Here is a 23,163-nt window from a genome sequence, read left to right on the forward strand (position 1 = left end):
AAAGGATATACTGCTTTGTCAAGACAAGGCCCAAATCCCCATCAGCGTGAACAAAAGAAAAGACTGAGGAATAGGGGGGGAGGGCCGGGTGCCTTGTAAGAATTTGCTGACGGGTCGGTAAACCATAACTTCCATCTGTATTATTGGCCAAAGTGCAATCATTGGAAAACGAACTGGATGATCTACGATTAAGACTATCCTACCAACAGGACAATAAAAACTGAAATATCTTTATGTTTCACTGAGACGTGGCTGAACTACAACATGGATAATATAGAGCTGGCTGGCTTCTCTGAGCATCGGCAGGACAGAGCAGCTACATCTGGTTAGACAAGGGGTGGGGGTGTGTGTCTATTTGTCAATAACTGTTGATGCACGATGTCTAATATCAAAGAAGTCTCAAGGTATTGCTCACCTGAGGTAGAATACCTCATGATAAGCTGTAGACCACACAACCTACCAAGAGAGTTATCATCTATATTATTCGTAGCCGTCTATTTACCACCACCTTTACTCAGAGATGCATATAAAGCTCTTCCTCGCCCTCCATTTGGCAAATCTGACCATAATTATATCCTCCTGATTCCTGCTTAAAAGCAAAAATTAAAGCAGGAAGTACCAATGACTCAAACAGAAGTGGTCAGATGACGCAGATGCTACGCTACAGGACTGTTTTGCTAGCACAGTCTGGAATATGTTCCGGGAGTCATCCAATGGCATTGAGGAGTATATCACCTCAGTCACCGGCTTCATCAATAAGTGCATCGATGACGTTGTCCCCAAAGCGACCAGACGTACACTTCCCAACCAGAAGCCATGGATTACAGGCAACATCTGCACCAAGCTACAGGCTAGAGCTGCCGCTTTCAAGGAGCGGGACACTAATCCGGACGTTTATAAGAAATCCCGCTATACCCGCAGACGACCCATCAAACAGACAAAGCGTCAATACAGGCCTAAGATTGAATCCTACTACACTGGCTCTGACGCTTGTTGGATGTGGTAGGGCTTGAAGAATATAACGGACTACAAAGGAAACCTAGCCGCAAGCTGGCATCCCCAGATCCTCAAAAGGTTCTACAGCTGCACCATCGAGGGCATCCTGACCGCTACAGAGAGTAGTGCCTACAGCCCAGAACATCACTGGAGCCAAGCTTCCTGACATCCAGGACCTATATACTAGGTGCTGTCAGAGGAAAGACCAAAAAATTGTTATAGACTCCATTGCAACCCTCTCTGCTACCCCCAAGCCATAAGACTGCTGAACAATTAATTGAATGTCCACCCGGACTAATTACATTGACTCCTCCTCCCCCCCCCTTTTTTTTTACACTACTGCTACTCGCTGTTTATTATCTATGCATAGTCACTTTACAAATTACCTCGACTTACCTGTACCCCCTCACATTCACTCAGTACCGGTACCCCCCTTTATATAGCCTCATTATTGTTATTTTAATTTTCTTGTTACTTTTTGATTTTATTTATATATATATATATATATATATATATGATTTATTTTTTCTTTTAAAATATTCACTTTAGTTAATTTAGTAAATATTTTCTGACTCTTTCTTGAACTGCATTGTTGGTTAAGGGCTTGTAAGTAAGCATTTCACGGTAAGGTCTACAACTGTTGTGTATTCGGCACGTGAAAAATATTTTTTGATTTGATATGCTGCTCCTTAGCTTAAACTAAGATGAAAATGAGCAACTACGGCTTTGACAGCAAAGATAATTTACCGCTTGCAAATGAAAATATGATTTTATTATGCCTTACATGAATGGGAATCAGGCAGGCTTTCTGCTGAAATGGAATGTGTTTCTCGCTCTTTCTCTCTTTCTCTCTCTCCCTCTCCCTCCTCTCTCTCTCTGTATCATTCTTTGTTCGTTTCTCTCTCACTCTCTCTCTCAGCATCACATTCTCAAAGTGCAATGCAGCAGTATATTCTGCCAATGTTCAATAGTGTGTCAAGATTACAGAAAAGCCTACACTAACTATGCATATGACTGTTGAAATATGTTAGAGAATGTATTGGTTGTGCTACAGTTGAGTCATGGGTTATCACGACAGTCCCATCTAAAATGCTTTTCTTTTTAAAGTGTAAACATTTCTGAAGTTTACACATTCTCAGCGCCTATTGGTTTCATATGAAGGATTTAGTGTGCTGCTACATCAATAGCTTATATGTAAATACGAATGCTAAGCCTAACCCTTCCTATAACTATTGGTTTCATATGTAAATAAAGATGGTAGTGTAAACACCATGCAACCTGGCTGGCAGCACAGAAACAGCGTGCAGTGACCTCAGCGTTAATTAGATTCTCTGAAATGATCCACTCTCATTCATCTTGTATTACTTAACCATGAAATTATGACTGGCTCAGATTTATTTTTGTGGAATCTCATTTCCTTATATATTTTGTTATTTTCCATTTATGTTCATTATTTATGGTATGTTTTATGACATGATATGAGATTGCAGCCTGCTCTACATTAACTGTTGGGGTGAGGTAGGTAAGGGGTGTGTGTGAGGTAGGTAAGGGGTGTGTGTGTGTGTGTGTGTGTGTGTGAGAGAGAGAGAGATGCACTGAAGGACAGGTCAAGGGCAGGAGTGGTGTGTATCAGCGGCGGCCACTTATTGGCAAAATACCCATGGTGCAAGGTTGTTGGAGTTGTCAACAAAGCAGCATGACATAAATATGCAAATTTTTCGAACTACCAGTAGTTTCTTTGCGAAGATATATAAAGCGATCTGTACATTTGGACAATAGCATAAATACTCCTATTTCACTTTTGCATGTCAAAACCCGAATGACCACTGCTGCACATGCTGCCACTGTTTTGAACAGATTAAATTATACAATTTTGAATGTGCCAGAATAGTTCTCACATAACGTCACCAAGCGTGATGCGCTAGCCAGTACATTTTCATTCTGAAATAACTTCATATTTCTTAGTTAGTCAGATATTAGTTTAGAAAGACTTGAAATTGGCATGGGAGCTAACTAGCAAGCTACCAGCTAGCTGTAGCTTATCAATGGTTGCTAGCAAACTCATTCATTTGACCAAAAAATTGACCAAACTATTTCTGAATCCCATTATATGCATATACAGTTGAAGTCGGAAGTTTACATACACATTGTCATTTTTCAACCACTCCACAAATTTCTTGCTAACAAACTATAGTTTTGGCAAATCAGGTAGACATCTACTTTGTGCATGACACAAGTAATTTTTCCAACAATTGTTTACAGACAGATTATTTCAATTATCACTTTATCACAATTCCAGTGGGTCAGAAGTTTACATACACTAAGTTGACTGTGCCTTTAAACAGCTTGGAAAATTCCAGGAAATGATGTCATGGCTTTAGAAGCTTCTGATGGGCTAATTGACATCATTTAAGTCAATTGGAGGTGTACCTGTGGACATATTTCAAGGCCTACCTTCAAACAGTGACTCTTTGCTTGACATCATGGGAAAATCATAAGATATCAGCCAAGTCTGCAGAAAAAAAATTGGAGGCCTCCAAAAGTCTGTTTCATCATTAGGAGCAATTTCCAAATGCCTGAGGTTACCATGTTCATCTGTACAAACAATAGTACGCAAGTATATACACCATGGGATCACGCAGCCATCACACCGCTAAGGAAGAAGACATGTTCTGTCTCATAGAGATGAATGTACTTTGGTGCGAAAAGTGCAAATCAATCAAAGAACAACAGCAAAGGACCTTGTGGAGATGCTGGAGGAAACAGGTACAAAAGTATCAATATCCACAGTTAAACAAGTCCTATATCGACATAACCTGAAAGGCCGCTCAGCAAGGAAGAAGCCACTGCTTCAAAACCACCATAAAAAAGCCAGACTACGGTTTGCAACTGCACATGGGGAGACTTTTTGGTCTGATGAAACAAAAATAGAACTGTTTGGCCATAATGGCCATCACTATGTTTGGAGGAAAAAGGGGGAGGCTTGCAATCCGAAGAACACAATCCCAACCTTGAAGCACGGGGTTGGCAGCATCATGTTGTGGGGGTGCTTTGCTGCAGGAGGGACTGGTGCACTTCGCAAAATGGATGGCATCATGAGGTAGGAAAATTATGTGGATATATTTTACAACATCTCAAGACAGTCCGGAAGTTAAAGCTTAGTTGCAGATGAGTCTTCCAAATGGATTAGGACTCCAAGCATACTTCCAAAGTTGTGGCAAAATGGCTTAAAGACAAAGTCAGGGTATTGGAGTGGCCATCACAAAGCCCTGACCTCAATCCTATAGAACATTTGTGGGCAGAACTGAAAAGGTGCCAGCAAGGAGGCCTACAAACCTGACTCAGTTACACCAGCTCTGTCAGGAGGAATGGGCCAAAATTGACCCAACTTATTGTGGGAAGCTTGTGGAAGGCTGCCCAAAATGTTTGACCCAAGTTAAAAAATTAAAGGCAATGCTACCAAATACTAATTGAGTGTATGTAAACTTCTGACCCACTTGGAATGTGATGAAAGAAATAAAAGCTGAAATAAATCACTCTACTATTATTCTGACATTTTACATTGTTAAAATAAAGTGGTCATCCTAACTGACCTAAGACAGGGATTTTTTACTAGGATTAAATGTCAGTAATTGTGAAACACTTTAGCCAAATACATTTAAACTCAGTTTATGTAATCTTCTGACTTCAACTGTATATTTATATTCCGGACTATTGCTCATCCTAATATTTCTTAATTCCATTATTTTACTTTAGATTTACATGTATTGTTAGATATTACTGCACTGTTGGACCTAGGAACATAAGCATTTTGCTACACCCACAATAACACCGGCTAAATAGATGTTTGTGTCCCAAACAATTTGATTTGATTCAAAGTTTCTGTAGCTGGCTAATTAATTTGATTATGCTTTGTGATAGACCTGATCCTATGCTGTTTTAGTCCACACATGTCACCTACAGTAATACCTTATAAACAACATCAGGGCGAAACAGTCAAATCGGCCATTCTTATTGTCCTACCAGATCCGTGATGAGAAGGTTCTAGCTAGTTCATTATGAGGTCACATTACTTTTTTAGGATTATTTATTTGCAAGGTATTTACAAAGTAGTTTTTTTCTTTAGTGCCATCTGTACCTTTTATAGAAGGGATCTAGTCTCGCTTGCGGAATTAAGCCGTCTGGCGCGGGAGACTCATTGGGAGGAGACTAGAGCAGACCCGGAAGTTCGTACTGAACAGATGCACATTTGAGCACCCCAGGAAGGTCCATTTACTTTGTGTTGTTATAATTTATGCTATAAAATCCTGCGATTTCATTGGAGCTGTTCCCCCCCCATGGCAAATAGCTGGTAAAACAATCAAGGCAATGTTCTCTTGACCTATGCGCCCACAGATGCAGAGCTGGCATTCACTGAGGGGCAGAGAGTAACTGAACAGTTTGTTTTGAAATATATATTTTTGAATACGGAAATGTACACATTTACCACACTTATGTGAGTATTTAAAACATAATCCATGAAATATATAATATACAGTACCAGTCAAGTTTGGACACATCTACTCATTCAAGGGTTTTTCTTTATTTGTACAATTTTCAACATTGTAGAATAATAGTAACAACATCAAAACTATGAAATAACACATAGAATCATGTAGTAACCAAAAACCTGTTATATTATAGAGATTTTATATTTGAGATTCTTCAAAGTAGTCACTCTTTTTCCTTGATTACAGCTTTGCACACTCTTGGTATTCCCTCAACCATCTTCTTGAGGAAGTCACCTGGAATGTATTTCAATTAACAGGTATGCCTTGTTAAAAGTTAATTTGTGGAATTTCTTACCGTCTTGCGTTTGAACCAATCAGTTGTGTTATGACAAGGTAAGGGTGGTATACTGAAGACAGCTCTATTTGGTAAAAGACCAAATCAATATCATGGTAAGAACGAGTCCGTCATTACTTTAAGACATGAAGGTCAGTCAGTCAATCCAGACAATTTCAAGAACTTTGAACGTTTCTTCAGGTGCAGTCGCAAAAACCGATGATGAAACTGGCTCTCATGAGGACCGCCACAGGAAAGGAAGACCCAGAGTTACCTCTGCTGCAGAGAATAAGTTCATTAGAGTTAACTGCACCTCAGATTGCAACCCAATTAAATGTTTCACAGAGTTCAAGTAACAGACACATCTCAACATCAACTGTTCAGAGGAGACTGCATGAATCAGGCCTTCATGGGGCTATACATTCGGGTGAGGTTTTCTTCTCGCCTGACTAGCCTTGCTTCACTGCCAAAAATAAAATGAAACCATCTAGTGTTCAGCGAAGTAACAACAACGTCAAATAATTATATCCAATCACATTAACCGTTACTCTATCGCTGTAATTCCACTAACGGTCCGTATGTAGCTAAACGTAGCAGTGAAAATGGTTAACTTTGTTAAAGCAAGGCCCCTGAACTCTCATGTATTTTCTGCACTCTGCAATGACATAAACAGCGACCATGTAATGCTTTTTACAACATACAGAAGTGCACTGGTTATCAAGGGGCAAAGTATTGACACGTTTTTTTAAATTGAGAGACTCTCCGCAACTATATTCAATGTGCGGGACAAAAATTTAGGTTATGATTAAGAAGTTGGAGCTTTTCTCTGTCTGCATTAACATTGACAACACAGTCTTTCCATCATTGTATGTTTTTTTGTGGGTAAATGAACTCAAGCTTACGAATAATGTGATATAGCGAAGCACCTGAGTGAGTTGGGTGCACCATTACGCAGGTAACAACTGGACTCGTTATCCCTTTCACGCCCTGCCTCCAGTCCACTTACCGATATCTGAACAAGAGAGCCTCATCGAAATTGCAACATGCGGTTCTGTGGAAATGTAATTTAATCAGAAGCCACTGCCAGATTTCTGGATTGTGCTCAGAGTATCCTGCCTTGGCAAGTCACGCTGTTAAGACCCTTTGCAGCCACGTACCTATGTGAGAGTGGATTCTCGGCCCTCACTAGCATGAAAACTAAATACAGGCACAGACTGTGTGGAAAATTATTTAAGACTGAGACTCTCCCAACCCAACATTGCGGGGTTATTTGCATACTTTCAAGCATACCCTTCTCATTAACCTGTTGTCTTGTCTTTACTATCATTAAACTGCAGACTTTGTTTTTATCAAAGATTCTATGTAATTAGTTACTCGATTAAACTGAATAATCATGTAACTGTAAATAACTAGGAAGTTGGGGCACCAAGGAAAGTATTCAGATTACAAAGTTATAATTTCCCAATATAACCTTTCAGATATTTTCATATCTGATCAATAGTCTTCTGATTAATTAATTATTTATTTTACCTCACGTTAGTCTAATTACAAACGTCATAAATTGTTGGTTGTCTGCACGAATCCAGTCTTCACTATGAGTCATCCATACATCAATTGTCTTAAATAATTGATTTTACTAACTAAGTAATTCACAGAAATGCATAAACAAACAGTAAATATGGTTACATGAAATGATAGAATGTGCCCTAGTGGGCTTAACCGGCATGGCGGCTTGTTAGACAAAGGGGCAATGGGGGTCGACTAAGTAGTCCCTACAGAGTTAATTATAACAATTAAAATACTAATCCCTTACACATGAACGCTCACTCATTCGGGAACAATTGCAATCAATCAATATATTTATGCTCAGTGTGTCGTCTTGATCGCTGGTGAAAAGTCTTTCTTTTGTAGAATTGTCCGTCGCTCTCCCTCTCTCTCTCTGTGTCTTGGTTAGAGGGGATAGTTCAAAGTGACATTCGTTGTAGAATGGATGTTTCGGCGGTTGTCGTTCTTCGCGTTCAATGATACCGAATTCCTAGCTGCAGACTAGTAATTAGTATCAAAGACTTGTTCTTATTCTGTCAGTATCGATAGTCTAAGAGTTTAACCACGTGGTATGGTTAAACGATTCTACAACCTTTAGCCATCTCGTAATTGAGGTAAGCTTGGTCTACAACCTTTGTCCTCCTCCTAATGGAGAAAAACATGGTCTGCTGATAATTTCTTAAAGTTGGGTTTTATTCGGAATGGCAGAAAAGGAGTGTCCCGGGATGTCTGACCCTAACTGGGCTCAGCGGCGGTCCTCTGATTTAGTTCAAATCCAATTGGGAATTGTATTTTTCTTCATTAAACAGTCCACAATCATATTACACCATTATACAAACAGTATCATACTCACTCATTCATCTTATACAACAATTAGATGTAAATCTCATACCTGAGGCTATTATATAAACAGCGTTATGGTAATGTGGCCACACCGTCTCTCTTGAGCTTCCCAAGTTGTGACAAACGCACCAGTTCATAGTTGGATTCTTCACTGATCTTTTACACTTTCTCTGGAACATGACATTTGTTCGTACCTCAAGTTCTGTGAGGTGGAAGGATTTCCTTTGTCCTCTTAATTGTTGTGCCCTGGTCCTATGAGAGCTCTTTGTCACTTCCCACTAGCCGGGTTGTGACAACTCACACTCATTCTTATGTTTAATAAATGTATCGTATTGTGTGTGGCAGGCTTACAATGATGGCAAAAAACAACATTTAATTATCTTATTGAATTAAACTGACATTTTTCTTACACTTCTACCAATCGGTGAACTTCTTTGAGAGGCATCGAAGAACCTCTCTGGTCTTTTTGGTGAATCTGTGCTTGATATTCAGTACTCAACGGAGGGACCTTACAGATACAGTAATTTTATGTGTGGAGTACAGAGATGTGTAGTCATTAAAAAAATCATACTAAACGCTATTATTTAACACGGAATGAGTCCATGCAACTTATGTTATTTATTAAGCTTAAATAAGTTCAGGAGTAAAAATGTGCCTAACATAACAAAGGGGTTGAATACTTATTGACACAAGCCATTTCAGCTTTTCATTTTTTATTAATGTAAACATTGTTCTACAAACAAAATTCCACTGACATTATGGGATATTGTGTGTAGATCAGTGACACTAAATCTGAATTGAATCCATTTTAAATTCAGTCTGTAGCACAACATAATGTGGAAAAAGTACTGGGATGTGACTACTTTCTGAAGGCGCTGTAGATGTACATTTCACAAGAATTATACATTTATGGATTTTTTTTTAATGTATTGTTTTTCTCTTTATTGAACCCGACCGCCACCCAATATTTCGTCCACCCAATATTTTATGACCCTAAACCTGTCCGCCCCGTGGATATAGCCACAGGGACTGTGGGTTATGAGTCAACCCGTGTATCCCTAGTGTGTGTGTCGTTGAGTGACTAACATAGCAGTATCCAGGCAGGCAGGCCTCTCTCTTTCTCCACTCAAGATGCTCTCCTCTCAGCAATCACTCTGTGGGAGTGGTAGTAGTCTGCCATTGTTCCTCTCCCTCACTATCCAGACAGGAAGGAAATTGGCCCAGATTGACAGCTCTGGACTAACACTGAGTTTGTCTCTGAGAAGCCAGATAGGAGACCATCGGCCTAGGCTACATCTGCATCCAAATGGCAGAGCCCTGGTCATAAATAATCAAATCAAATGTTATTTGTCAAATACAGTATATCACAAAAGTGAGTACACCCCTCACATTTTTGTGAATATTTGAGTATATATTTTCATGTGACAACACTGATGAAATGACACTTTGCTACAATGTAAAGTAGTGAGTGTACATAGAAAGCCTCTCTATGTTAGTGATGGCTGCTTAACAGTCTGATGGCCTTAAGATATAAGATGTTTTTCAGTCTCTAGGTCCCAGCTTTGATGCACTTGTACTGACCTCGCCTTCTGGATGATAACGGGGTGAACAGGCAGTGCCTCGGGTGGTTGTTGTCCTTGATGATCTTTTTGACCTTCCTGTGACAGCGGGTGCTGTAGGTGTCCTGGAGGGCAGGTAGTTTGCCCCTGGTAATGCGTTGTGCAGACTGCACTACCCTCTGGAGAGCCTTGCGGTTGAGGGCGGTGCAGTTGCCGTACCAGGCGGCGATACAGCCTGACAGGATGCTCTCGATTGTGCATCTGTAAAAGTTTGTGAGGGTTTTAGCTGACAAGCCAAATTTCTTCAGCCTCCTGAGGTTGAAGAGGTGCTGTTGTGCTTTCTTCACTACGCTGTCTGTGTTGGTGGACCATTTCAGTTTGTCTGTGGGCTGTCTCGTCGTTGTTGGTATTCAGGCCCACTACTGTTGTGTCGTCTGCAAACTTGATGATTGAGTAGGAGGCGTGCATGGCCACGCAGTCATGGGCGAACAGGGAGTAGAGGAGGGGGCTGAGAATGCACCCTTGTGTGGCCCCAGTGTTGAGGATCAGCAAAGTAGAGATGTTGTTTCCTACCTTCATCACCTGGGGGCGGCCCGTCAGAAAGTCCAGGACCCAATTGCACAGGGCGGGGTTGAGACCCAGGGCCTTAAGCTTAATGATGAGCTTGGAGTGTACTATGGTGTTGAATGCTGAGCTGTAGTCAATGAACTGCATTCTTACATAGGTATTCTTCATGACGTGGCTGTTTGTTTTTTTCAGTCCGTAATTGCCTGTAGACTCTGCCACGCACGAGACGTGTCTGGGCCGTTGAATTGCGACTCCGTTTTGCCCCTATACCAACATTTCGCTTGTGGAGGGAATAACTGTTTGTATTCGTCCATATTCCCTGACCTCTTTCAATGGTTGAATGCGGTGGTTTGTGCTTTCAGTTTTGTGCGAATGCACAAATGTCTCTCTGGAAGGCAACTCGTGCCCTAATTTCATCCACCTTGTTGTCTAGGGACTGGATATTGGCGACTAATATGCTCGGAAGCGGTGGATGGTGTGCTCGCCTTCTAAGTCTGACCAGGAGGCCGCTCCGTCTGCCTCTCCTGCGGCGACAACGTTGTTTTGGGTCGCCCTCTGGGATTAGATCATATGTCCAGGGTGGAGGTTCGAACAAAGGATCCGCTTTGGGAAAGTCGTATTCCTGGTTGTAATTTTGGTAAATTGACACCACTCTTATACCCAATAGTTCTTCCCGGCTGTATGTAATAACACTTAAGATTTTCTGAGCTAACAATGTAAGAAATAATACATAGGAAACTATGCAGTAATTTGTTTTCTAAGGACTTGAAGCGATGCGACCATCTCTGTCGGTGCTATCTCTAATAGGTTACCATTTGTGACTGATCGCCTCGATTAGGTCTTGTGTAGCACAATTTGAAATGATGTCTTTTACATTGCATAAAAGTAGAGACTCAGAGGTAGAAAATTGTATATCGTACACTGCAGTTGAGGAACAATGGGAAAGTAATTCTGCTTAGAATGTTGATAGACTTGGAACCCCACTTTTGAGAAAACGGCCTTGAATGTTTTGGAGAGCCCTTCTTTGTCTACACCCATTTAGCATAGTTCACACCCTCTTAAGCCTAAGTCCCACCCATGTCTTTAAGGATTCTCATGTGCGGTAAACACATGCTATATCAAATAAAATCTATGTTTTTTTGTCACATGCACAGGATACAGAAGGTTTAAATAGGACAGTGATAGAGCTTGCATAGTACCAATATCAAAAACAGAAAGTGTCCAGATAAAATTATTTGATAAATATTTTATTGTTATTAGATGACGCTTACCCAACACACTTTTCTAAATTGATGGGTCATGTGAAGGAAATGCTATAACCACCCCTCACCCACATCTAGCTAAGTGGATGGGTCACTATTGTCTAGATATGTACATATGTTCATGAAATACAATTTATGCCCGTAATCACCCTCAGACACACCTGCTAATTTGATGGGTCATCTAATAATCTGGCCGGAGTGATTTATTTAGACATGTAGCTAGCTAGGTAGCTAGCTAGCTAAACAATTAACCGGCATAACCCCAACTCATACTACTACAAATACAAACATTGTCATAGCTGTAGTATGAATCTGCAGTTGGCTAAAGCTAACAAACTAGGTTCAATGTTAACTAACTTTAGGCTATAACTAGCAATGCAAATGTATTTCTGATTCGAATAATATTACTACACAGATGTCTACAAGCTAATGTTTGCTAGCTAACTAACAGTATGCTTTAATTTGCAATAAAAATTACTTTCAGACTAAATTTAAACATATCTGGAAAATGTAGCTACACTCTTACCTGTAAACATGGATGAATGCTTCATGGCAGACTGAAACCATTTAACCTCTTGGGTAGGGGGCAGTATTTTCACGTCCGGATGAAATGCGTGCCCAAAGTAAACTGCCTGTTACTCAGACCCAGAAGCTAAGATATGCATATAATGGTAGATTTGGATAGAAAACACACTAAAGTTTCTAAAACTGTTAAAATTATGTCTGTGAGTATAACAGAACTAATATGGCAGGCGAAACCCAGAGGACAAACCATCCCCCCCCCAAAAAAATTCTGCCTACTACTGTTTTCAATGGCTGTCACTTTTATTATAAGGCGAAATCCTTCCAGATTGCAGTTCCTAGTGCTTCCACTAGATGCCAACAGTCTTTTTAGAAAGAGTTTCATGCTGGTTTTTGGAAAAGTTTTTTCGAGGTGGCTCCCATTTTGGCTGTAGTGTTTCCAATCGTGTGGAAGAGAGCGCGTTCTTTGGTATTTTTCTCCGGTAAAGACCATAACGATTCTCCATCTTAAATTGTATCGTTTATTTACGTATTAGGGTACCTAAGGTTTGATTATAAACGTTGTTTGACTTGTTTGGAAAAGTTTATTAGTAACGTTTGGGATTCATTTTGTGTGCATTTTGATGGAGGGAAACTGGTTGGATTATTGACTGAAGCGCACCAGCTAAACTGAGTTTTTATGGATATAAAGAAGGACATTGTCAAATAAAAGGACAATTTGTGATGTATCTGGGACCTTTTGGAGTGCCAACAGAAGAAGATCATCAAAGGTAAGGCATTTATTATATCGCTATTTCTGACTTTCGTGGCGCACCTGCCTGGTTGAAACATGTTTTTCATGCTTTTGTATGCGTGGCGCTGTCCTCAGATAATCACATGGTGTGCTTTCGCGGTAAAGCCTTTTTGAAATCTGACACAGTGGCTGGATTAACAAGAAGTTAAGCTTTATTTTGATGTATTACACTTGTGATTTTCTGAAAGTTAAATATTTATAATTCTGTAGTTTGAATTTCGCACTCTGCAATTTCACCGGATGATGGCCAGGTGGGACGGTAGCGTCCCACCTGCCCATAAGAAGTTAACTCCGTTTTGTTTGTAGCTACATCTTGTTTGGCCAGCTTTGTGTCAAGTCACTCCGGTTCACACTGAGCATTGCAGGTAAGTAACCCATCACTTTTTCCTACTGATCTGTCGATAGTGCCTGCTAAATTCAGGGCATCAATGTTGAAGAGAAAAGTAGCAAAACGTTTGTAGTTCTCGATGGTTAACGTTATATCTTTCAAACTGAACGGCTCACGTTGTAGACATGCTACATGGCAGACCAATCCAAACTCATCTCCCGGCATGTCCAGCCTATACATTATCTAGACCAATCATGGCTAGTGGGAAGGTTCCTGACTTTTTCCATGGGTAAACCAACTAGGCTTGTAATTGAACAATTTTATAAATATTTATGGATGGAATGAAAGTTCACATGTTCCAGAAGGCATTTCTGCACCGAAAAATACATGTTTATGTTCAAATGCTTCTCATGTGAAGTAGTGGCGTGCAACATATGCCTAGTTTCCTGAAAAGAGTCACATTTGGGACAAATCAACACGCTGTCTCTCGCAAGCCTGCAGACCCTAGGCCTACATCACACTACAGTGCACCATCAAGGATCCGATCTGTTCTGTTCGGCTCAGTAGTACGGGGAATTGCATGTCAAGGCTATGTATGTATAGAGGAGTGTTTTGTGTTGGTGTCATGTAACGTGTGACTGTGCCTTAAAGCACAGCGTTGTGTCAGTGTGCTGTGCCGTAGCCAGATCACTACCCACTACTGCCATGTTCTCCACTTCGCAGGGAGATGGAACCATGGGAAATACCTGAAAACAAGCTTTGGGTTTTAGTCACAGAAGGAGATGGGCTCATCCATCATATGGCTCTTTAAGATTCCTTTCAGTGCAGTGCTGCGTATTATGCATACATTCTGTACTATACGAGGGAAATGCATATGAGGAATGCTTTTGTGTCTAAAATGTAAACTGTCTGGCTCCAGCAAGCAAAACAAGTTAAATATGTTTGACTGTTAAAGGGCCTATGCAGTCAAACGTGTTTTCCTGTGTTTTATATACACTGAGTATACCAAACATTATGAACACCTCTTTCCATGACATAGACTGACTAGGTGAAAGCTATGATCCCCTTATTGATGTCACTTGTTAAATCCACTTCAATGAGTGTAGCTGAAGGGGAGGAGACCAGTTAAAGAAGGATTTTTAAGCTTCGAGACAGTTGAGACATGGATTGTGTTTGTGTCCCATTCAGAGGGTGAATGGGTACGACAAAACATTTAAGTGCATTTGAACAGTGTAGTACTGTAAGTGCTGGTTTGTGTAAAGAACTGCAACGCTACTGGGTTTTTCCACGCTCAACAGTTTTCAGCGTGTATCAAGAATGGTCCACCACCAAAAGGACAACTAGCCAACTTTGCAAAACTGTGAGAAGCATTGGAGTCAACATGGGCTAGCATCAGGGGGAGGGAGGAGGTGCAACTCAATAGCAAGGTGTTCCTAATGTTTGGTAGACTCAGTCCATTTCCACACAGTGAGGTTGGAATAATAATCTGCCTGGAATTTCATCCTGTTATTGTGGGATTGAGTTTTGGGCTACCTGGTGACATCACCAGGTGGTCAATTACTTAATTGACCAAGTAGAAAGAGTGTTCCAAACCTCTCTGCCAATAACAGCTAGTTTTCAGTTTTACCCTCCCCACTCAGACCACTACCAGACAGTCCTAGCTAAATTCTTGCTTGATAAATTGCTCTTTGCTAAGAAGCTAGGTACTTAATTGTTACCCAGAACTGATTTGATATTAAGATAAAACCTGTTGCGTTAGACCTTTAAAATGTAATAGCACCTTCACAACACAAGAAAGTGAACTTAAATCAGAATGATTTGGGTCTGAAGTTTTGATCGTTTTTCTTCTGCACTATCGGCCTGTCTCTAAGCCGCCTGGTGGGATAGCTTCCTGGTAGAAATGGCTGCATCCATCTCCCACAGTCTGGCAGCCAGGTGCTTTCTCGCTCACTCGCTCACTCTCTCTCTGTCAGCATAATGTGTTTCTGCATCAGGCAGGGAGGCAGCACAGATGCAGTTTCAGGGAGAGGTCCTCCATCCCATCACTCCCCACTTTCTTATACTCCATACAACTTCTGAAATGCCTCCATTTGGATCCCACCAAGAACCAAATGATTAAGCCCACGAGGAGTGTTGATTGCTCTTGTCCCTGGGAACTGTGGCGTGTGGAGCTTACTGATGTGCTGCTAAATGTACAGCTTCCCCCTAAGCACCATGTGGCTCTAACATACAGGGTTTGGGGAGTATTTGCTGGTGCAGGGTTATAGTTCACCCCCACGCAGAGTACACTACACCACACAAAGTGATGAATCATATGGGGTTGGGGGTCACATCTAGAACAATATTACCTTTGAGGGATTCCCCCCCCCTGAAAAATGACCCGCATTTGACCACACAGTTCATTTATCAAAAGCTTCCAGTAAAAAAATAAAATCTACTTCCTTTAAACAATGATATTTTTTTCTTGGTTACTCTATTTTTGCTGATAGCCTTGTTGACTGAACCTGTGTGTATGTGTGTGTGTTTTGCAGGGAAGTGAGGAGGGAGACGTGGACAAGAACAAGTGCTGCACGCTGTGTAACATGTCCTTCACCTCAGCAGTGGTGGCACAGTCACATTACCAAGGCAAAATCCACGCGAAGAGACTAAAGCTGCTGCTGGGGGAGCAACCTGCCATCACAGCCAAAGGTAGGCTTCTCTCTCTGTCTCTCTCTCGCTCTCTCTCTTTTCGCTCTCTTTCTATCTCTCTCTGTCTGTCTCTTTAACTCACTCTCCTGTAGAGACATCTGCATGTTGTTTCCTTGTTGAAATGGAACTTGTCCTTTTGTCACCTCGACAAGCCTGCAGTCTGACATCAGACAATCCGAGGAGACTTGCGGTGACAGATGTGACAGAGATGTCTAACACAACTCTGTGTTAAGATCGATGTGCTTGTCCTCACACACAGAGGTTCTAGCTAGGACAACTAGACAAGCAGAAAGCCACAGGTAAACTTTGGGCTACTAGCTAGCACAGAGAGGAGCTGTAGCTTAAAAATATATATGTTTTAACCTTTATTTAACTAGGCAAGTCAGTTAAGAACAAATTCTTATTTACAATGACGGCCTACCGGGAAACAGTGGGTTAAATGCCTTGTTCAGGGGCTGAACGGCAGATTTTTACCTTGTCAGCTCAGGGATTTGATCCAGGAACCATTCGGTTACTGACCCAACACTCTAACCACTAGGCTACCTGCCGCCCCCTTGTGTGTATGGACTGGTGGAGAAACTCAATGTATCGTCTTATTGTCTGTGGGTGTTTTGTTTAGATGTAATCGTCTGCCGCAGTACCTCAGGGTTGAGGAAAGTCTGGACGATACTTTAAACACCAGCTGCTGCTTACAAATTGGCAGTTGAAAGAATAATGGCCATGGGGTAAAGCTGGCCATGGGGTAAATTAGAATTAGAAAAAATAACAACTTTTATTCAATCAGATCAATCCCTAATGCAATGCCTGAGACCTGGATATGCAGAGGGGATGCAGGAGGTGGATAAATCACCAGCTGTGTTTGTTTATTTGGGGGTTCTATCTCTGGAGAATTTGCATCTGATTGTAAGTCTTTTCACATGCAGATTTTTTTTGACTCATCTGTTATTTCAGATATCCTTGAACAAAATGTTTACTTTACCTTGGTGGAAAGCCCTCCGTGCCTATTGTTTGACTCTGCAATAGTTCACAATTGTGCAATTAGCTAGTGGAGAGGCATACAAATACAGTGCCAAAACAATACATTTGGTCGGTTTGTGTCTCATATAAAAAAGGCAGAGGGATGCTTACCCTAGCTGAAACCAAGGCCAGACACTGCCGCAATACTCATTATAGTAGTCCTGGCCTCAGTCTCTGAATGTACAGTATCTCTGTCAGTTCTACAGTTGAAGTCGGAAGTTTACATACACTTAGATTGGAGTCATTAAAACTCATTTTTCAACCACACCACAAATGTCTTGTTAACTGACTATAGTTTTGGCAAGTCGGTTAGGACATCTACTTTGTGCATGACAAGTCATTCTTCTAACAATTGCTTACAGACAGATTATTTCACTTATAATTCACTGTATCACAATTCCAGTGGGTAAGAAGTTTACATACACTAAGTTGACTGTGCTTTAAACAGCTTGGAAAATTGGTGTCATGGCTTTAGAAACTTCTAATGGGCTAATTGATATCATTTGAGTCAATTGGAGGTGTACCTGTGGATGTATTTCAAGGCCTACCTTCAAACTCAGTGCCTCTTTGCTTGACATCATGGGGAAATCTAAAGAAATCAGCCAAGACCCCAGAATTTTTTTTTGTGCTCCACAAGTCTGGTTCATCCTTGGGAACAATTTCCAAATGCATGAAGGTACCACGTTCATCTGTACAAACAATAGTACCAAGTATAAACATCATGGGACCACGCAGCCGTCATACCGCTCAGGAAGGAGATGCATTCTGTCTCCTAGAGATGCACTTTTCACACCAAAGTATGTTCAAATCAATCCCAGAACAACAGCAAAGGACCTTGTGAAGATGCTGGAGTATCTATATCCACAGTAACACGTGTCCTATATCGACATAACCTGAAAGGCCGCTCAGCAAGGAAGAAGCCACTGCTCCAAAACCACCATTAAAAAAGCCAGACTACGGTTTGCAACTGCACATGGGGACAAAAATCATACTTTTTGGAGAAATGTCCTCTGGACTGATGAAACAAAAATAGAACTGTTTGGCCATAATGACCATTGTTATGTTTGGAGGGAAAAGGGGGAGGCTAGCAAGCCGAAGAACACCATCACAACTGTTAAGCACGGCGGTGGCAGCATCATGTTGTGGGGGTGCTTTGCTGCAGGAGGGACTGGTGCACTTCACAAAATAGATGGCGTCATGAGGGGGGGAAATTATGTGGATATATTGAAGCAACATCTCAAGACATCAGTCACAAAGTTAAAGCTTGGTCGCAAATGGGACTTTCAAATGGACAATGACCCCAAGCATACTTCCAAAGTTGTGGCAAAATGGCTTACGGACAACAAAGTCAAGATATTGGAGTGGCCATCACAAAGCCCTGACCTCAATCCTATAGAATATTGTGGGCAGAACTGAAAAAGCATGTGCGAGCAGGGAGGCCTACAAACCTGATTCAGTTACACCAGCTCTGTCAGGAGGAATGGGCCAAAATCCACCCAATTTATTGTGGGAAGCTTGTGGAAGGCTAGCAGAAATGTTTGATCCAAGTTCAACAATTTAAAAGCAATGCTACCAAATACTAAGTGTATGTAAACTTCTGACCCACTGGGAATGTGATGATAGAAATAAAATCTGAAATAAATCACTCTATACTATTATTCTGACATTAAAATAAAGTGGGAATCCTAACTGACCTAAGACAGGGGATTTTCACTAGGATTAAATGTCAATAATTGTGAAAAACTGAGTTTAAATGTATTTGGCTAAGATGATTGTGGACTACAGAAAAAGGAGGACCAAGTACACCCCCATTCTCATCAAGGAGCAGGTTGAGAGCTTCAAGTTCCTTGGTGTCCACATCACCAACAAACTAGAATGGTCTAAACACACCAAGACAGTCGTGAAGAGGGCACGACAAAGCCTATTTCCCCTCAGGAAACTAAAAATATTTGGCATGGGTCCTGAGATCCTCAAACGGTTCTACAGCTGCAGCATTGAGAGCATCCTGACTGGTTGCATCACTGCTTGGTATGGCAATTGCTCGGCCTCCGACCGCAAGGCACTACAGAGGGTAGTGCGTACGGCCCAGTACATCACTGGGGCTAAGCTGCCTGCCATCCAGGACCTCTACACCAGGAGGTGTTAGAGGAAGGCCCAAAAAATAATCAGACCCCAGCCACCCCCGTCATAGACTGTTCTCTCTACTACCGCATGGCAAGCTGTACCGGAGTGCCAAGTCTAGGACAAAAAGGCTTCAACCCCCAAGCCATAAGACTCATGAACAGGTAATCAAATGGCTACCTGGACTATTTGCATTGTGTGCCCCCCCCAACCCCTCTTTACGCTACTGCTACTCTCTGTTCATCATATGCATAGTCACTTTAACCATATCTACATGTACATACCACTACAATCAGCCTGACTAACCGGTGTCTGTATGTAGCCTCGCTACTGTTTTTCACTGTCTTTTTACTGTTGTTTTTATTTCTTTACTTACCTATTGTTCACCTAATACCTTTTTTGCACTATTGGTTAGAGCCTGTAAGTAAGCATTTCACTGTACACCTGTTGTATTTGGCACACGTGACAAATAAACTTTGATTTGTATGTAAACAAATAGCCAGACCCCCCCCCCCCCCTTAAGAGCTTTCAGAATATATACACAGCTCAAAAAAATAAAGGGAACACAACACAATGTAACTCCAAGTCAATCACACTTCTGTGAAATCAAACTGTCCACTTAGGAAGCAACACTGATTGACAATAAATTTCACATGCTGTTGTGCAAATGGAATAGACAACAGGTGGAAATTACAGGCAATTAGCAAGACACCCCCAATAAAGGCTTGGTTCTGCAGGTGGGGACCACAGACCACTTCTCAGTTCCTATGCTTCCTGGCTGATGTTTTGGTCACTTTTGAATGCTGGCGGTGCTTTCACTCTAGTGGTAGCATGAGACGGAGTCTACAACCGACACAAGTGGCTCAGGTAGTGCAGCTCATCCAGGATGACACATCAATGCGAGCTGTGGCAAGAAGGTTTGCTGTGTCTGTCAGCGTAGTGTCCAGAGCATGGAGGCGCTACCAGGAGACAGGCCAGTACATCAGGAGACGTGGAGGAGGCAGTAGGAGGGCAACAACCCAGCAGCAGGACCGCTACCTCCACCTTTGTGCAAGGAGAGCAGGAGGAGCACTGCCAGAGCCCTGTAAAATGACCTCCAGCAGGCCACAAATGTGCATGTGTCTGCTCAAACGGTCAGAAACAGACTCCATGAGGGTGGTATGAGGGCCCGACGTCCACAGGTGGAGGTTGTCCTTACAGACCAACACCGTGCAGGACGTTTGACATTTGCCAGAGAACACCAAGATTGGCAAATTCGCCACTGGCGCCCTGTGCTCTTCACAGATGAAAGCAGGTTCACACTGAGCACATGTGACAGACGTGACAGAGTCTGTAGACGCCTTGGAGAACGTTCTGCTGCCTGCAACATCCTCCAGCATGACCGGTTTGGCGGTGGGTCAGTCATGGTGTGGGGTGGCATTTCTTTGGGGGGCCGCACAGCCCTCCTTGTGCTCGCCAGAGGTAGCCTGACTGCCATTAGGTACCGAGATGAGATCCTCAGACCCCTTGTGAGACCATATGCTGGTGCGGTTGGCCCTGGGTTCCTCCAAATGCAAGACAATGCTAGACCTCATGTGGCTGGAGTGTGTCAGCAGTTCCTGCAAGAGGAAGGCATTGATGCTATGGACTGGACCGCCTGTTCCCCAGACCTGAATCCAATTGAACACATCTGGGACATGTCTCACTCCATCCACCAATGCCACGTTGCACCACAGACTGTCCAGGAGTTGGCGGATGCTTTAGTCCAGGTCTGGGAGGAGATCCCTCAGGAGACCATCCACCACCTCATCAGGAGCATGCCCAGGCATTGTAGGGAGGTCATACAGGCACGTGGAGGCCACACACACTACTGAGCCTCATTTTGACTTGTTTTAAGGACATTACATCAAAGTTGGATCAGCCTGTAGTGTGGTTTTCCACTTTAATTTTGAGTGTGACTCCAAATCCAGACCTCCATGGGTTGACAAATTTGATTTCCATTAATCATTTTTGTGTGATTTTGTTGTCAGCACATTCAACTATGAAAAGAACTATTTAATAAGAATATTTCATTCATTCAGATCTAGGATGTGTTATTTTAGTGTTCCCTTTATTTTTTTGAGCAGTGTATGTTAGTTACATCTAAATGTTTTAAACTTATATGATTAAATATAAAACTATTTGTGAGAAGATGAAATGTGAATTTAGCCTTCTAAATTAGATTGTTTTACCAAGTCATTAACCACGCCCACTTGTCCACAGACATTATGCCATAAGAATGGAACGCCCCTTTTTCCATTGTAGGCAGTGGAGTGCTTATAAAAGGACTCCAAACAAATTTACATTAGACCTGTACATTGTTGGGTTGCTACTGGCGTGTAAAATGGTTTAAAACTACTAGACCAGAAAGCGTGGAGCTGTGGCTACACATGTAAAATGGTTAGACTCTACCAGACCAGAATAAGGTAAGACCCTCAAACTCAACAAAGAAGAGGACTAGACATGCACCTCCTCTAGCTCTGTATGTAATGTAGCCTAGGAAAATAAACCAAAGACGAGAAAAGAATAACATTTCTCTATCAAAAGACCATTGGTATGTCTGATGTATTCATTCTAACAAACACTTGCAGAAAAAGGAAACCTACTACAACTACAAAGGACATGGTGACCTCTGGTGGACGACTTTCTGTCGAACAATTCGTCATAGACTGACCGGGCGATTTCAACAGAGAGAGAGACGACAAGGACATACAAGAGTAAATATGTACTTTGCATTTCTAAATCCGAATGACCGGTTGTTAAGGTGCTAAATATCCACATTTACGCTAAGCGTATTATTCAACTGTATGTACGATAGTTGAATTCCTTTTGTCTTTCTTTCCCCACCCCTTTCATTGTGTAACCAGCCGTCACATCGGGTTAGTCCACTAAGGACTTTTCATTGCATTATGTAATAATCAATGTATAATCTGTGTGTGTGTTTATGTATTTCTGTGTGATTATTTCATTTCACTCTAGTAAATAAATAATTAAGACAATTTGCTGGGGTTCGTGCAGATTATAGGATATTACGACATTCAGAATGCGACTGAAATAGGAGCAAATGATTGATGGATGATGAATAGTATGTTGAGATATTCTGATATTCTTGAGTTAATTCGGGAAACGGTAACACGTTAAATAAACATTTCCCGTGGTGCCCCAGATTACTATTTGATGAATTGTTATGAGTAATAGATAATTTAATGTTAATTTGTCAACCATACGCCACCTCCAATGTTGTTTTAGAGAATTTGGAAATACTGTACGTCCAACTGGTCTCAACTGCAGACCAAGTGTAACCACACCAGCCCAGGACCTCCACATGCAGCCTCTTCACCTGCGGGATGGTCTGAGACCAGCCACCCGGACAGCTGTTGAAATTGTGGCTTTGCACAACTGAATAATTTCTGCAAAAGCTGTAAGAAACCATCTCAGGGAAGCTCATCTGCGTGCTCATAGTCCTCACCAGGGTCTTGACATGAAGTGGCCCTTTCTGGGTGTAGATCGTGGCTTCCCCCTCTCTCACCTGTCTCCTAAACCCAGGTTCTGTTATCTCAGGTCGTAAATTCCTGGCGGAGACACTCTCCCCCTTTTCATGCAGAGAGAGACCACAGAGTGAACAAAAGATTTAATGTGGCTGATCTCCTAAGTACCCAAAATGGGAACATGAAACTATAGTGGGGCAAAAAAGTATTTAGTCAGCCACCAATTGTGCAAGTTCTCCCACTTAAAAAGATGAGAGGCCTGTAATTTTCATCATAGGTACACTTCAACTATGACAGACAAAATGAGGAAAAAAAATCACATTGTAGGATTTTTTATGAATTTATTTGCAAATTATGGTGGAAAATAAGTATTTGGTCACCTACAAACAAGCAAGATTTCTGGCTCTCACAGACCTGTAACTTCTTCTTTAAGAGGCTCCTCTGTCCTCCACTCGTTACCTGCATTAATGGCACCTCTTTGAACTTGTTATCAGTATAAAAGACACCTGTCCACAACCTCAAACAGTCACACTCCAAACTCCACTAAGGCCATGACCAAAGAGCTGTCAAAGGACACGAGAAACAAAATTGT

The 23,163-nt window shown here is 41.7% G+C and overlaps 1 protein-coding gene across 1 annotated transcript in view; it reads left to right on the top strand.

The window, feature by feature from the left end:
• Positions 1-23,163, top strand: part of LOC109895144 (zinc finger matrin-type protein 4-like) — a 173,644-nt gene that overhangs the window by 85,007 nt on the left and 65,474 nt on the right. The window contains exon 4 of the mRNA XM_020488802.2: positions 15,771-15,927. Coding sequence (XP_020344391.1) covers positions 15,771-15,927 — 157 coding nt within the window. The remainder of the gene's footprint in view (positions 1-15,770; positions 15,928-23,163) is intronic.

Source organism: Oncorhynchus kisutch, linkage group LG8 (assembly GCF_002021735.2).
Source record: "Oncorhynchus kisutch isolate 150728-3 linkage group LG8, Okis_V2, whole genome shotgun sequence".
NCBI classification, from domain to species: Eukaryota; Metazoa; Chordata; class Actinopteri; order Salmoniformes; family Salmonidae; genus Oncorhynchus; species Oncorhynchus kisutch.